The sequence below is a fragment of the Ammodytes marinus genome, assembly GCF_949987685.1.
Source record: "Ammodytes marinus genome assembly, chromosome: 22".
Classification (NCBI taxonomy): Eukaryota; Metazoa; Chordata; class Actinopteri; order Uranoscopiformes; family Ammodytidae; genus Ammodytes; species Ammodytes marinus.
Genome location: NC_137226.1, coordinates 5,103,139 through 5,117,335, shown reverse-complemented (window position 1 = coordinate 5,117,335; position 14,197 = coordinate 5,103,139). Strand labels below are relative to the sequence as shown.

Below are 14,197 nucleotides of genomic sequence, written 5' to 3'. Positions count from 1 at the left end.
GGTAATACAGTGGTAGTAAAAAAAGAAAAGAAAAAAGTCTCTAAAGGTTATTGTGTTTTATTTAGATACACTCCAAGAGGATGTTTTGACCGTTATCAAGAAAATGTGACTGCGGCTCGACCATTTTCCTGTTTTGCGTCAAACCTCGCATAGGACATGATGGGGCTTTGGGAAAATGTAAACTTTTTGCATTTCACATAGGATAAAGGATTACAAAATTTGCAGCATTTGATAGACCATTTTGTCACTGGTGAAGACTACGTTAACCTTAACGAGACTGAATAACAACTATGTCAACAGCGTGATTCAGCCACATTCAAACCTCCCATTGCAATGAAGACTGGAGCATCAGGACATTGAAGAATTTACAAACATAATGAGTTTTCATTCCCTTTTTCCGCTGAAAATGTTGCATACTTGTGGCGTGTTCAGTAAATCAGACACTCTCTCTGTGGTTCATATTGTCTGTTTCATGCTTTCCATGTTGCAAAGAGCTTTATACTGCTGCTGTATGGGATGTGATGACTGGAAGGGAGAAAATGTGTCCGTCTGTCTGTCTGTCTGTCTGTCTGTAAGACTCTCCTCTTGTACAGAAGGATTTCAACTTTTGGATCAAAAGTGAATTCCTCAACTGTTTCGCTTTATTTTTTCTTTGCACATTGACAGTGGAGAGCAGTGTGTGATGTATGTGTTTCTCCTGACTGACCAGTGTGGTCTCTGGGAGAGGGCCAGGCCCCTGAGGATCTGGACAAGCCCATTGTCGCCCAGCCAATGTCCACCCTGCTGATAATGAGTCCCCAGAGCGCCTCTGTCACTGTGGGTGAGTGAAAGCACAAAAAAAGAGGAATTAATGATGGTAAAAACTGGGACGTTTTAGATTTTAATATGAATTTTAAGAGGATGGTGTTACTGACTTTTTTGCCAAAATTAGATGAGATGCAATATTATGACAATAATATGTCCCAATTGTGTGCATACTGCATGCAAAGTACTAACTTTTTAATGGCAGCTGCAGTATGTAGTTTGTAAAATGAAAAAGTTATTGAATGTGATTTGTAACACAGCAGGGCTGTTTCCAGTATTTGTGCTAAGCTAAGCTGACCAACTGATGGGTTAGGCATAGTGTCACCATAATTGATGTGACTGTCAATGGTTTATTGTTTAGACATTTGGACTGTTGGATCATTTTGTATTGTCTTTTCAAAAGGTGGAGACATCAGCTTTGTTGCCAAGGTGGAGGCCAAAGATCTCCTTCGAAAACCCACTGTCAAGTGGTTTAAAGGGAAATGGATGGATCTGGCCAGCAAGACAGGAAAGCACTTACAGCTAAAAGAGACCTTTGACCGCCAAACCAAGGTACTTTGCGTCTGGGTAGCCACTTATCCGTTACACAGTTACACACTGATGGTGCTGTTAAACCTATTCTTGTATATAAATCACTCCCTGGCAGGTCCACACATTTGAGATGCAAATAATCAAGGCCAAAGATAACTATGCCGGAAACTACAGGGTGGAAATCAACTACAAGGACAAGTTTGACAGCTGTTCCTTTGACTTGGAAGTTAAAGGTTGGTTAATGGAAGACAGTGCTATGTAATGATTAATATATGTCCACAAAAGAGCTAAAAGATAGAATAGCATATGTTTTTTTCATTGTTTTACAGAAGCTGAACAGGCACAGAGTATTGATATTCGATCGGCTTTCAAGAGAAGGTAATGAAAGAAGACATGTTCATATTGTGAAGGAATCACCAATGAATGTAGTATGCAAAAGTGCAGTATTTTCCTTTTTTCCCCACATGCATTTATCTTGCAAATGATTTATACTAATAAATGCTCCTGAAATTTGAAGAGAAGAACATTTCACCTTCAAGTAATATTATTGTACAACACGTAAGTGTGACGAGATGGTTGTTGTAATGTCATTAACCTTTTCTCGAAGGTTATTACAAATCAACCAGCTGAGTCATTGCGTAATTAAAGGCCAACCCTTGCATTTGAAATCTCCCTATAAACAATGTGTCTGGAAAGCAACGCAAAGCACCCCAGTTTCACAATGTTGCTGCTCTGTGATGTTGCTTCAACATTGTAGAAACACTGAGGTATTATTACCCGGGGCCGCTTTTGAAGCGACTTACACTAAACACCTTATTTCAATCTTTTATTGGGAAAAGAGCAAAAAAAAAGGTTTTTGTTTGTGTAAGCGCCAATCGTGTTAGCTCAAAGCTAATTTATGGATTGACATCAGAGCCTTTGCTTTGTGTTGCTATTTTAGCATTGTTTTCTAGTGCCTGTAACAGTTTCAACTTTGATTAAATCTTCATTAATCTTTCCTTGTTAACAACAGCAGTGAAGGAGGAGACGATGCAGGGGACCTTGACTTTAGTGGTCTCCTTAAACATAGGTGAGAATCACACCCCAACCCTGAGTGGATTTCTTTCCTTATCAGCATTTTAAGCACTTTTTTCTTGGATTTGCTTCTTTTTTCTCTTTCTTTGAAATCTTTTGAGGATTTGTATTAGGTTACTGTATAACTGTAAAAGTTCATACTTGCAGATGATCATTTCAAGGGATTTTCAAAGTCTGACACTGTAGGCCCCCCCTCCTGCCAGACTAAATCTAGACAACTGGTCTACTCTAATTATGATTAAATATTGATAGTGGAACATTTAAAAAAAAGTTAGTATTAATGGGTTTCATTACTTCTATTATAAGACCTGGTCTTTCCTCAACTTATATTTTGGAACTACAATTGCCACAGTTCTTTCGGATATTTAAAGACTAGTTAGCTGTGGGCTACAACTAAAATAATTTTTTTTGGGGGGGGGGCTATATTAGTAAGCTTTGGTAAAATGGCCACCATTAAAAGTAATAGCATTTACCATTTTAAATGTGCCCATGGATAAACAGACAACACTGGTTTTGATAACTTCTGTGCTATACCAAAGCTACTTTGGTGGCACAAAATGAACACCATGATGCAATTTTCAGATAATACAGTGCAGCGTTTGATTGCGAGTACGAATCGCCCTATAGGCCGTGACGCTGTTCACCAGCTAGATTACACATTCATTGTGGGCTTGTCTCTTCTTCTCCCCTACATATTCAGAAATCAAAGGTTAGTAAAGAGAGAACCCTATAGGTTTTAAAATGATTAGACCTTACTGCGGGTGAGTACCGTAATCCTGTAGAGTCCCCAGCATGATATGTAGCACTAGGAATTGGACGAGCAAGAGTGTTGGCCTACTGTAGTACGTTAACACTTCATTTGAAGGCAGCATTCCCAACGGCTCTGTCAGTCGCCATTAATGATGGAAATGGGCCATGCATCATAAACAATCTAAGGTGGCAGCCCCTAATCGAGCTGTGCCACCTTTATGAGGCAGTGTGCACCATTTTGGATCATTAATGTTGTGCTAGTGGGCGGTGGAGAAATGACGCTGTAAATAGTGTTATCGCTACATTGCTATTTTTTTCCCAGTTAAAAAATATGATGCTTATATCGACATGTTTATTTCAGCTTTCTTCATAATTGCCTGAAAATAAACAGACGAGAAAGAACAAACATAGAATGTAAATAATATTTTACGCTATTCACCTCAAACCTTTCAGACATTTGGGAAAATGTCCATGAAAGGAAGGGCTGACTGAATGTTCTTTATGTAAACTAATTTAAAAAAACACTTATTAACCATTAATTCGTATCACAAACCTAATGTCTTCTTTAATCTAACAGTGTCAGGGCATTTCTGAAGTGATCACTTAAACCAACAACAAACAAAGGGATGGGCTCATGTTCACGAGAGAAATATGGAAGATGTTCAAATCACCATTAAAAAATATTTGTTGTAGGTCACCTCTATATCCCTGCATGCTGCATTTTTAACTTGATAGTACACACAAAAAAAAACATTTTGGATTGCGTTTCACGACGCAACTTGTTTCATCTCCAACACTTAAAGAGGACCTATGATGCTTTTTGACTTTTATGACCTATAAACGTTGTTATGATGATTCATAGTCATGCTTAACCATACTAAATTATCAAATAATGACTTACATGCATTTCGACGTATTCCCTGCTGACCGTCTGGGGTGTCTGTGCAGAGCACTAAACACTATTCTAGCCAGTCGAGAAGTCACGTCTTCAAAGCGGTCTACCCTTTCATAATTCGTGACGTCGCATAAAAATTCGTGACGTGACCACGCGGATGTTTCCATGTATGGTAATGCTGTCACTTCCCTGTTCGCGTCTGCCTTGCGCCCTTATAGGTCCATGCTCGCGCTTCCCGCCACTGAAAGTGTTCCGGAAGGAAGGTAACCAATCACAACGGAGTGGGGTTTGCAAGAGGGGGGGGGAGGGTAGCGAAGATGGCCGATGCACAGGCGGAGGGAGCGGAGATTGCCGAAGCACACACACTCAAGTGTTGACAGGAAGTGCTGGATCGCCAAAATAAGAGAAAGAGCTTCCCGAAAATCAACATAGTTTTTTGTGATGTGATTCGTGTCAGGTTGCTCTATAGCAGTGTAAAACAAGAAATTAAGACCAGAAAAGTAGTATAATAGGTCCTCTTTAAGTAAAAGCAACAGTGTCCAAACTAAAATAACCCAACCCCAATTTGTCTCTTTAATTCAGCTCCTCTTTAATGTTTCCCCTTCATCCATTAATGCATGCTAGACACATTAAAAAGACATTTTGCAACCACTATTATGGATTCAATGGCAACCTTAAAGCTATAGTGCGTAACTTCTGCTGCCCCTATTCTGAGTAATGAGGTAAGCCTTTGGTGATCGCGCATGGATTTTATACCTTCTGCTGTACGTCCAGGTTTTTTCTTAGCAGTACAATCAACGTCTGAAACATTTTGTGTGCTCTTCTTGGGATTTTTCTGAGCTCCTGCGCCAGTGTCAGGGGGGGTGACACCAGATATTGATAAAACAGAGAGTTTTGTGGAGGTGATCCGCTTAATCGACTTTTTGTGAACAAACTTGTTTGACATTGGCTTGAATGTTACCAACATTCATTATCATGAAAAAGTTACTCACAATAACTTTGAATATTATAATTTTAAAATACGTTGTTGCCCTCACTGTGGCACAGCCAAAATCCTAGTGAAAAGACACACGAAGAACAACCTGCAGGAATGGTTAACCCTCTAAGCACTTGTGTGTTGTGTTAATAGTGCTTCTACTCTACAGTACAGAGCTGATGCCAACACACAGGTAGACAGCTCACCATGCCCATCCCTTTGTGTGACATGTCCCAAGGAACACTCTTCAAGGAAATAGTATATTCAAACCGAAAATGTTACATTAATCTGTCAAAATAAACAGTGCTTGTAAAACTCAACATTTACCTCTTAACACTAGCAATGCCTCATAGCATCCTATTGAAGAGGTCGATGAGTAGTTCCTCAGGACACGTTGCAAACACCAGCCTATGACTCCTACCCTTACATCGTTCCCTCGTATCCGGCACCACTAGGGACCCAAAACCGCAGGATGAAGGCCCGGATGTGGATGTGTGGGAGATCCTTAAGGGCGCCAAACCAGATCAGTACGAGAAGATCGCCTTTGAATATGGCGTCACAGATCTGAGAGGTCTGCTGAAGAGGATGAAGAAGATGCCAAAAGAGGAGAAGAAAAGCGAAGGTAAATCAGTGTTTATATAATGTTTGGATGAGCTCTTTTGGTGGTCTCCTTAAACTTAGGTGAGAAAAAAGAGATTCTCGATCTCTGCGCTGATCTTGTCTTTTCGAAGCTTTCGCAAAGAAACTGGATGCAGCGTATCAGGTGGACAAAGGCGGAAAGATCCGCATGGTGGTGGAACTGGCCGACCCCACAGTTGAGCTGAAGTGGTACAAGAACGGACAGGAAATCAGACCCTCTCCCAAGTATGTAACAACATTTTACTCAGTCTACCATCTGTGTCTTCTTCTCCCCTTCAACAACGCACAAATGAAAATACTTTTATTTTTAAATGCATTTCATTTGTGACATTATCCCTCTTTTTAGCAGTTTTCTAGTTTTACGTGTTTTCATGTTGTCACCTCTCGAAAGCCCAATGGTTCACATGTTTAAGCTCCAAAATAATTCATAGGCCACATAGACTTCCATTTTACAAATACCTCCATAGAAAGTGGCTTAGCGACACAATATTTCTAGTGTAACCATGTATCACATTCACAGTCAGGCCCACTCTACTGTGAACCATTGCCAGTGATCAAATAACATTCTCTCGACTCTAATGTGGCTCTAATCAGTTTCCACACAGTTTCATGCACACACATAGCCTGGTCCTACCAGACCATCGTACTTTATTTCATTTTTACAGAAGGTCTGGAACTGCATAACGTTTGGTCGTGACGTATGTCATGAGCCGGCTTCTGACTTCAACTGAAACTGGCACGCAACTTCGGTCATCGTTCTCAGCCACTCACTCTGTTCGCTTATTTGACCGGCAGAAATCTGCCTCAGACTGACTATTGAAGTGAAATTAAAATTGAGCGGAAGTAGGTAGGCGGGCGGTGCCAGGCTAGCACACACATACATAAGGAACATTATGAGTACACACAGGGCTATATAGAAGGCCTCAGAGCTACATTTGGGTGTAAATGCGATTTTGTAAATTGTTGTCATTAACTATATGTCCTCCTTCATACAGGAAAAAGGTGGTACCTCCTCCACAGGTCTTTCAACAAGTATGGCTTTGGAACATATGTAGTAGATGCTAAATCACATAGTTATATAAAACTACTTTAACAAAATGATTTATCAGGAGGTTACCGCAGCCTTAACAACAAAAAGTCTATCATTATGTAGGTGTCATGATTTTTTTTTTTTACTAAAGAGGATAAGGACAATAGTTTAAAGTGTTTTGCAAGTATTTCTGACAACAAATACAGTTAATCTTAACATTGGTGGAAAAAGTGGTTAGTCCAAGGATTTTTTATTTTTATTTATTCCTCTAATAAGAAATGCATTTTCTGAAAAACTCAAATCTTAACGCTAATCTTTAAGGTTTAGGTTGAACCACTTAAGCATGTTTAAATGTTTCTGTGCGTTCATTAAACATTTTTAGTTCTAAATATATATACAGCACTAAAGGCACAAGTACAGTTTAAATAGTTTTTTTAGAGACAGATAATAGGATGACAGACTTGTACTAATACATTATGCCCTCCGAAAATTACCTAAACCTTATGTTCAAAGCCATGCAACGTTAAAGCCATCTGGGAGGTTATTGCTGTTTTCTGGTGTTGGTCTCCTGTGGTATTGTTACTCCAGGGGTTCCGTTGTAGTTTACTATTAAACACTCCAGGCATGATGTCTCTCTGTCTTTGTCTGTCCGTCACATTGTGGTGCTCGTTCCCGTCTGCCATAATCACTTCCTGTACTCTACCCTGTGCTCCGGCCCTATTCTGGCTCCACTGCTGACCTTAAGTCAAAGGAAGTAAGTCCATCCATCCATCCTTTGTCCCTGTCAGAGTTTTGGTATGATCCCGCCCCTTTTGTGTATATTCTCACTATATGTTTCTGAATTGCACTTGATGCATGTTGAGCATATCAATGATGTTGCAATTCAATAATTAGTAAAACACTGCTGTACATTTTGTAGACAACAATTTTTGTGATAACAATATTTTCTCTCAGGACTATATTATATTTAATCAAATCTAGTTGACAAGTTATGTGACTAACTGGCTTCACTGTCTAGGTTTATTTTTGAGCATAAGGGTACACAAAGAATTATGGTCATCAACAACTGCAACTCGAACGATGACGCTACTTATTCTGTAGCCGCGGGAGAAGAGAAATGCGCCACAGAGCTGTTTGTCAAAGGTATCTGGAATATTGAAATGATAAAGAACTGTGTGTGACCAAATATGCTGCAGATTTGTTTAGCATGTCAGTCAAGTCCTTTTTCAGTTTCCTCTTAATCCCTTGTTTTACAGAGCTGCCGGTGAAGATAGTAAAGGGTATAGAGGCTGTGAAGACCACGGTGAATGAGAGGATTGAGCTGGAATGCGAAGTGTCAGAGGAAGGTGCTCAAATCAAATGGTAAGACTATGAAAGCATTTAAAGGCTCAAAATCACAAAGGAACAACAGCTGGCGTAGTAAAATACTACCGCTTTTATCCAAAGGGGTTGCTAGAATGATCACAAACTGAAACTTGTTCTCCCCTCAGGATGAAGAACGGTGTTGAGGTTCCAACAGGAGTGCGCTCCAGATACAGAGTTAAGTGTGAAGGAACTAAACACTTCTTAGTGATCGATGATGCCTCGAAGGAGGACACTGGAACGTACTCAATCATGGCCTCTGGTGGCACATCTGAGGCTAAAGTACAGGTTGACTGTATGTAGCCTCCCAGCCTTTTGCCATTTTGTTTCTGTTTGTTTGCATGTTTTTCAAACAAATTATTAACAATTAGCTCTATTCTGCCCTATATTCTTTTTTTAAACTTAAAATCAGTGAAACCACTGAAGGTGTTCCAGGACCTGCAGGATCAAACAGTGACGCTGGGTCAACCCATTAAGCTGCACTGTGAGATTTACCCAGGCAACGTCCCAGGTCGCTGGTACAGGAATGGACAGTTGATCCAGCCCAATGACCGCATCAACATCATACACAGAAATAAGTATGTAATTTTTGTTCATCTGTTTTCCATCAAAACAAAATTTCAAAGAAAGTGCTTACAAATTGTTTTGGTTTTCCAGAGTCCATCGTCTTGAAATTTTGGCGGGTTCCCTTCATGATGCAGGCGATTACACTTTTGTCCCTGAGGGATATTCACAAAGCCTATGTGCCAAAGTTCACATCATTGGTACACGATAATTCAATTGAACATTATGCTGAAAAAAAAACTAAAAACTAAATGTAATTTATTTTTAATGATTTGATTACATTTTCTGCAGATCCACCGAGGTTGCACCTGGATAGTTTGAACTTCCCAGACAACACAGTGACGATTGTGGCAGGAAACAAACTCCGCTTGGAGATCCCCATCAGCGGAGAACCAGTACCCAGGGTGGTGTGGATGAAGGGAGAAAGGGTGAGCCTCAATCTTCTTACTTTTATACAATTTAAAATAAAGGGACTGTAGGTTTTATCAACGGTGCATTTTTAATACAGATTTGGTGCTCTATGGAGTATTTCCGTTAGCAGGACGGTCTATGTAGGGTTGACTCAAATAAACTGTGGCCTAATAAAGAAACGTGTCACCCAGGGCAACAGCCTGGTAAATTGTTGTGTTTTTTATGGCACAGAGGAATAAGCTTTATCAGGCTTTGGATACTCAGATAAAAGTTGTTTGTTGGATCAACTCATTGTTGGATATGGTCTTACAATCGGATAGTTGAGATTTATTTGTTTATTCCTAGCTGGATGCTTTAAATGTCATCTGGAAATAATCAGCAAGCCTTTGATTTTTACTTTACCATCAAGGCTTACATGTCGTTTTTTTCTGTCTCATTTACCTTAGGTGATTCTTGACTCAGGCAATCGTGTCCGAGCTGAAACATACGGTGACCAAACCAGCCTGACCATTGACATCACAGAGCGGGAGGACTCGGGCAACTATAAGATAGTCCTGCAGAATGAGGCTGGTGAGGCCACTGCCAGCGTCAAAATCAAGGTTGTAGGTAAGTGATCGCACAGCATGTGAATCAGAAGTTGAATTCTGTGAATTTAACGTTTATTTTTTGAGTTCTTAACATGGTCTTGTTTTCTCTGCAGACATCCCTGACCCTCCAGAGGCCCCCTTGGTCCCATCGGTAGGCGGTGATTGGTGCTCTATGACGTGGGAACCACCAAAATATGATGGAGGTTCACCAATATTAGGTAAATATCTCACGCATCTAACTTATTGCCAGAGCTCCGATGTATGATTTGGAGTTAAATGACAATCTTTCTGACGATCTTCTTCAGGCTACTTCATCGAGAGAAAGAAGAAACAGAGCTCCAGGTGGATGAGACTGAACTTTGACCTGATCAAAGAACAAGAATTCGAACCCAAGAAGATGATTGAAGGGGTGCCATACGAAGTCAGAATCTTTGCAGTCAATGCCATCGGTGTGTCCAAACCAAGTGAACCGTCTAAAGCCTTCACTCCGCTTGGTGAGTAGCCCAAATGTCTCGATGGATATCCACAAAGCCAACACAACCTTTGAGATCTTACTGACGATATGCTGTCCAGGAAAGTATTACGTAAGGCTTCAGTTTATTCTAACAACCATTTCATTATAATAGAGAGAATTTCAAAAAATGGGCCTATGATAGTGTATGTCTGCCCTTGGTTACCCCGGCGATGCAGCTGTTCCTCCCATCACCCCACCATCCCAAGCATTCTCACTGTGACCTCCACTGGACACGCAGGAGCTTTAGAGGATATTAAATATGTCTTTATAATGGCTGCCAAATCATCTCCGGATTAGAGGTTTAGAAGATCAGGTCTGTCAAGGGGTTCAATAGGAGTTAAATATGCTTCAGAATACAAGAATAGACGGCAAGAGCAGGGCATAATGAGATCTGACACGCATTGAGAACATACCAGGCAGAGGGAGTGGCGCCTTACTTACGTGTTCATGACTTGCCAAAAAGGATGTTTTTTTTCGATCGTGTTCATGCCCATTGTTGGGAGTAATGGTAGCTTTGACTCTTCTGATCTCTTAAACCTCTTTAAGCGACAACCCCGGGCGGCTGTGGCGGGGCGGGTTGGGCGGTCGTCCACTGGTTTCCCCCGCCTTCCCGCAGCATGTCGAAGTGTTCCTGGGCAAGACACTGAACCCTAAATTGATCCCTATAGTTAGCTTGTACCCTGCGTGGTAGCTGCTACTATCGGTGTATGAATGTGCGTGTGATTGGGTGAATGTGTACAAATTAAAACAATGTAAAGTGCTTTGGGTCTTTGAAAAAACAGGGAAATGCACTATATAAGTGGAGATCATTTACCATTCTTATCTCCACTCAGCTGTGACGAGTGAGCCCACCATGCTGGTTGTGGACGATGTCACCGACACCACAGTGACTGTCAAGTGGCGTCCTCCTGAAACCATCGGAGCTGCCGGTCTAGACGGATACTTAGTGGAGTACTGCATAGAAGGAAGTGAGGAAACCTCAAATCTTCTAAAGGCTTTTCCACAAAACTATGATTTTTGGCTGTTTGAGATAGAGAAATGTGGTCAAATCCTCAAAGTCGTCAATCTTGACAATTGGTCCTACTTGAGCATTCATTGCACAAACATTATATGATACAGCCTGACACAAATTATGATCTGGACTGTTTCCCCTACAGGTGATGATTGGGTAGTTTCCAACAAGGAGCTGACAGAGAAGACCAAGTACACCATCACTGGTCTGGCTCCAGGGTGTAAAATATTAGTTCGAGTCAAAGCCATTAATGCGGCCGGATCCAGCAATCCAAGGACCCTTCAGCACTCTATCTTCGTCAAAGAGGTTATTGGTGAGCATTGAAAACAGTTTTTTACTGATTTCTCTTAAACGAGATTGTGCTTAACAAAGAAATTTGAACTTTTCTGATGTAACTTGTCTTAAATGACAATTGCTCTGGAGGACAAGATAGAAAGAAACACTGACATCTAAAAATTTATCTAGAAATCATAACAATCATAACAATCATAACGTCTCCTCTTCAGAACCACCCAAGATCCGCGTTCCCCGACACTTGAAGATGACATACACTCGCAGAGTTGGTGAAGCTGTCAACCTTGTAGTGCCATTCATGGTAAAAAAACACCTTGCAATCAATCTATCATTATTCACTGCTTCTATATAGACAATAATAATACACTTTGTGATTTTGGCAGGGCAAACCACGGCCTAAGGTCACCTGGTTGAAGGAGGGCGAGCCCATAGATCCTTCACACGTCAACATCCGCAACACAGACAGTGACAGCATCATCTTCATCCGTAAAGCAGAACGTAGCCACTCTGGAAAGTATGACATGACCGTGCAGGTGGAAAACCATGTGGACACAGCCATCATGGACATACAAATCGTAGGTGAGTCTACGGGTCCTCTTACAGGTGATATAGAAACGTTGCATATCTACACACTAAAAGAGGAAGTGTTGTGACAGTTTGTTGTAAGTGCAGGAATCAGTACAATCCGTTTTTTGTGGATATTCAGTTAGCATCATCAGAGCTGTAGCAAACACTGTCACTACTGCTTGCTACAGGACTAAGGATTTGATTAACTTAAAGGAATGTATAATTTTTTCTTTTTCGATCCATCAATTCAGTTTATGTAATTTAAATTAAATAAACTACAGTATATTGTTATGAATTAGTATACTGGCGGGGAAGAACATTAATTTAATCCTTTGGCAAGTATGATCGCGAAACAGGTAATAGATTTAAATGTAGGCAGTATAACACTGTTTTATTTTATGTAGTGCACCCTGTTTTCAACACAAATATTTTAATATCATTATTGTTACTACTACTTGAAATGATAATAATCAGACGTGAACTGTCTGCTAACCACCTTTTATTTTTGTTTGTCAGACCTCCCTGGGCCTCCTCAGAGTGTGACCGTTGAAGATGTCTGGGGAGGAAACGTGGCTCTGGTCTGGACTCCTCCGAAAGACAACGGCAATGCCCCAATAACAGGCTACACCATTCAAAAAGCAGACAAGAAGACAATGGTAGAACATTTTGAGGATTCATTTGACTAATAAATGAGACAAATGAAAAGCTGAAATTGCAATTTGATTTTTACAATAACATGCTTCAATCTGATTCATAGGAATGGTTCACATGCATTGAGCACTACCATCGCAACTGCATCACCATCACAGACCTGGTGGTCGGGAACGAGTACTTTTTCAGGGCTTTTTCAGAGAACATGTGTGGCCTTAGCGATGATGCCACTCCTACCAAAAAAGGCGCCCTCATCAAAAAAGAAGGTAACAATGACTGCCATATCAGTGAGTATATGTTTGGGTTATTGCCCGTTAAAATGGTTGCTCATTTAAAACTCTGAAACAAATCACATAGATTTCTATATGTCAGAAAAGTTGTTTCAAACTGTTTTTTTCCTACTGTTTCTCTCACAGCTGTAATCTGAAAGGTACTGTCAGTGATGTTTTTCATCCTAAAGTGAGCCTGAAATTACAGCCTCACTTTGGAACCAAACATGGTTTGGGGGTTATAACTGACAGGCCCTTAAAACAGTGGTGTCATAGACTAAGCCGATGATAAACCAAAACATATTTTCTTTCCCTCACCACGTAGGGAATATCCCACATGATACCGCTCATCGTCAGTATCATGCAAAACCCCATTCCTTTACCCTTCCCTTGACAGGCTTGCAGGTGAAAACGCACGACTTCAACGACCGGGACTATAAGGAGGCACCAAAATTCACGCAGCCACTGATCAACACTTTCGCCATCGCCGGCTACAATGCTACTCTCAACTGTAGCGTCCGTGCCAACCCAAGGGTAGGTGGGAGAACCACGGGTTACAGTGGTGTATGTAGAAGTTTAACATTATAAACAGGTGAATATACAATTTGATCTTGAACTGAATCTCTTCCAAGCACGCCAAAAAAAATAAACAATTTAAAAGACAGAAATAGGCCTATATCACCTTTTAAATGATAGTTCATATAACCCCATCCAATGAAGGCCACAACTATGAAATTAAGATCCATTTCGTATCAAACCAGAATTTCCCTTTACAAATGAATGGATCCTAGAGTACTAAAACTGAGGGCTTATATCTATAATATATCTGCTGGTTTAACGTCATAATGCTGCTGACGTTCCTATTTTCTGACCATTACAGCCCAAAGTGATCTGGATGAAGAATAAGATAGCCATCATCGACGACCCGCGCTACCGCATGTTTAGCAACCAGGGAGTATGTACTCTGGAGATCAGGAAGCCTAGCCCCTATGATGGTGGCATGTACTCCTGCAAAGCCGTCAATGATCTGGGAGAGGCCGTAGTGGACTGCAAGCTGGAGATCAAAGGTCAGTGTGGACCAAGAGGCAAGCTCTGTGTGCCTCCCTATGGTACCTCTATCTGAATCTGGTTTTCCAAGGCCTTTCTAGTTGTATCACTTATTCTCTCTATGGTAAAAAAAGACATACAAATTAATATTGTAACCGTAACGATTAAAGAAGCAAATGCGTCTTTTGGAAACCATATTCTCCAGCGTTTGAACAGTATG

At 40.7% G+C, this 14,197-nt stretch overlaps 1 protein-coding gene across 1 annotated transcript in view; it reads left to right on the top strand.

Moving 5' to 3' along the window:
- The window catches only part of mybpc1 (myosin binding protein C1), a gene marked incomplete at its 5' end in the record, with an annotated part of 29,890 nt that overhangs the window by 12,182 nt on the left and 3,511 nt on the right, over nt 1-14,197 (top strand). The window contains 24 exons of the mRNA XM_080050868.1: nt 710-820; nt 1,208-1,356; nt 1,451-1,568; nt 1,665-1,713; nt 2,348-2,404; nt 5,486-5,652; nt 5,762-5,894; nt 7,718-7,842; nt 7,956-8,061; nt 8,190-8,356; nt 8,474-8,639; nt 8,719-8,825; nt 8,917-9,053; nt 9,483-9,642; nt 9,737-9,841; nt 9,929-10,117; nt 10,971-11,105; nt 11,295-11,462; nt 11,656-11,744; nt 11,827-12,022; nt 12,527-12,666; nt 12,768-12,927; nt 13,328-13,464; nt 13,811-13,997. Coding sequence (XP_079906994.1) covers nt 710-820; nt 1,208-1,356; nt 1,451-1,568; nt 1,665-1,713; nt 2,348-2,404; nt 5,486-5,652; nt 5,762-5,894; nt 7,718-7,842; nt 7,956-8,061; nt 8,190-8,356; nt 8,474-8,639; nt 8,719-8,825; nt 8,917-9,053; nt 9,483-9,642; nt 9,737-9,841; nt 9,929-10,117; nt 10,971-11,105; nt 11,295-11,462; nt 11,656-11,744; nt 11,827-12,022; nt 12,527-12,666; nt 12,768-12,927; nt 13,328-13,464; nt 13,811-13,997 — 3,258 coding nt within the window. The remainder of the gene's footprint in view (nt 1-709; nt 821-1,207; nt 1,357-1,450; nt 1,569-1,664; nt 1,714-2,347; nt 2,405-5,485; nt 5,653-5,761; nt 5,895-7,717; nt 7,843-7,955; nt 8,062-8,189; nt 8,357-8,473; nt 8,640-8,718; nt 8,826-8,916; nt 9,054-9,482; nt 9,643-9,736; nt 9,842-9,928; nt 10,118-10,970; nt 11,106-11,294; nt 11,463-11,655; nt 11,745-11,826; nt 12,023-12,526; nt 12,667-12,767; nt 12,928-13,327; nt 13,465-13,810; nt 13,998-14,197) is intronic.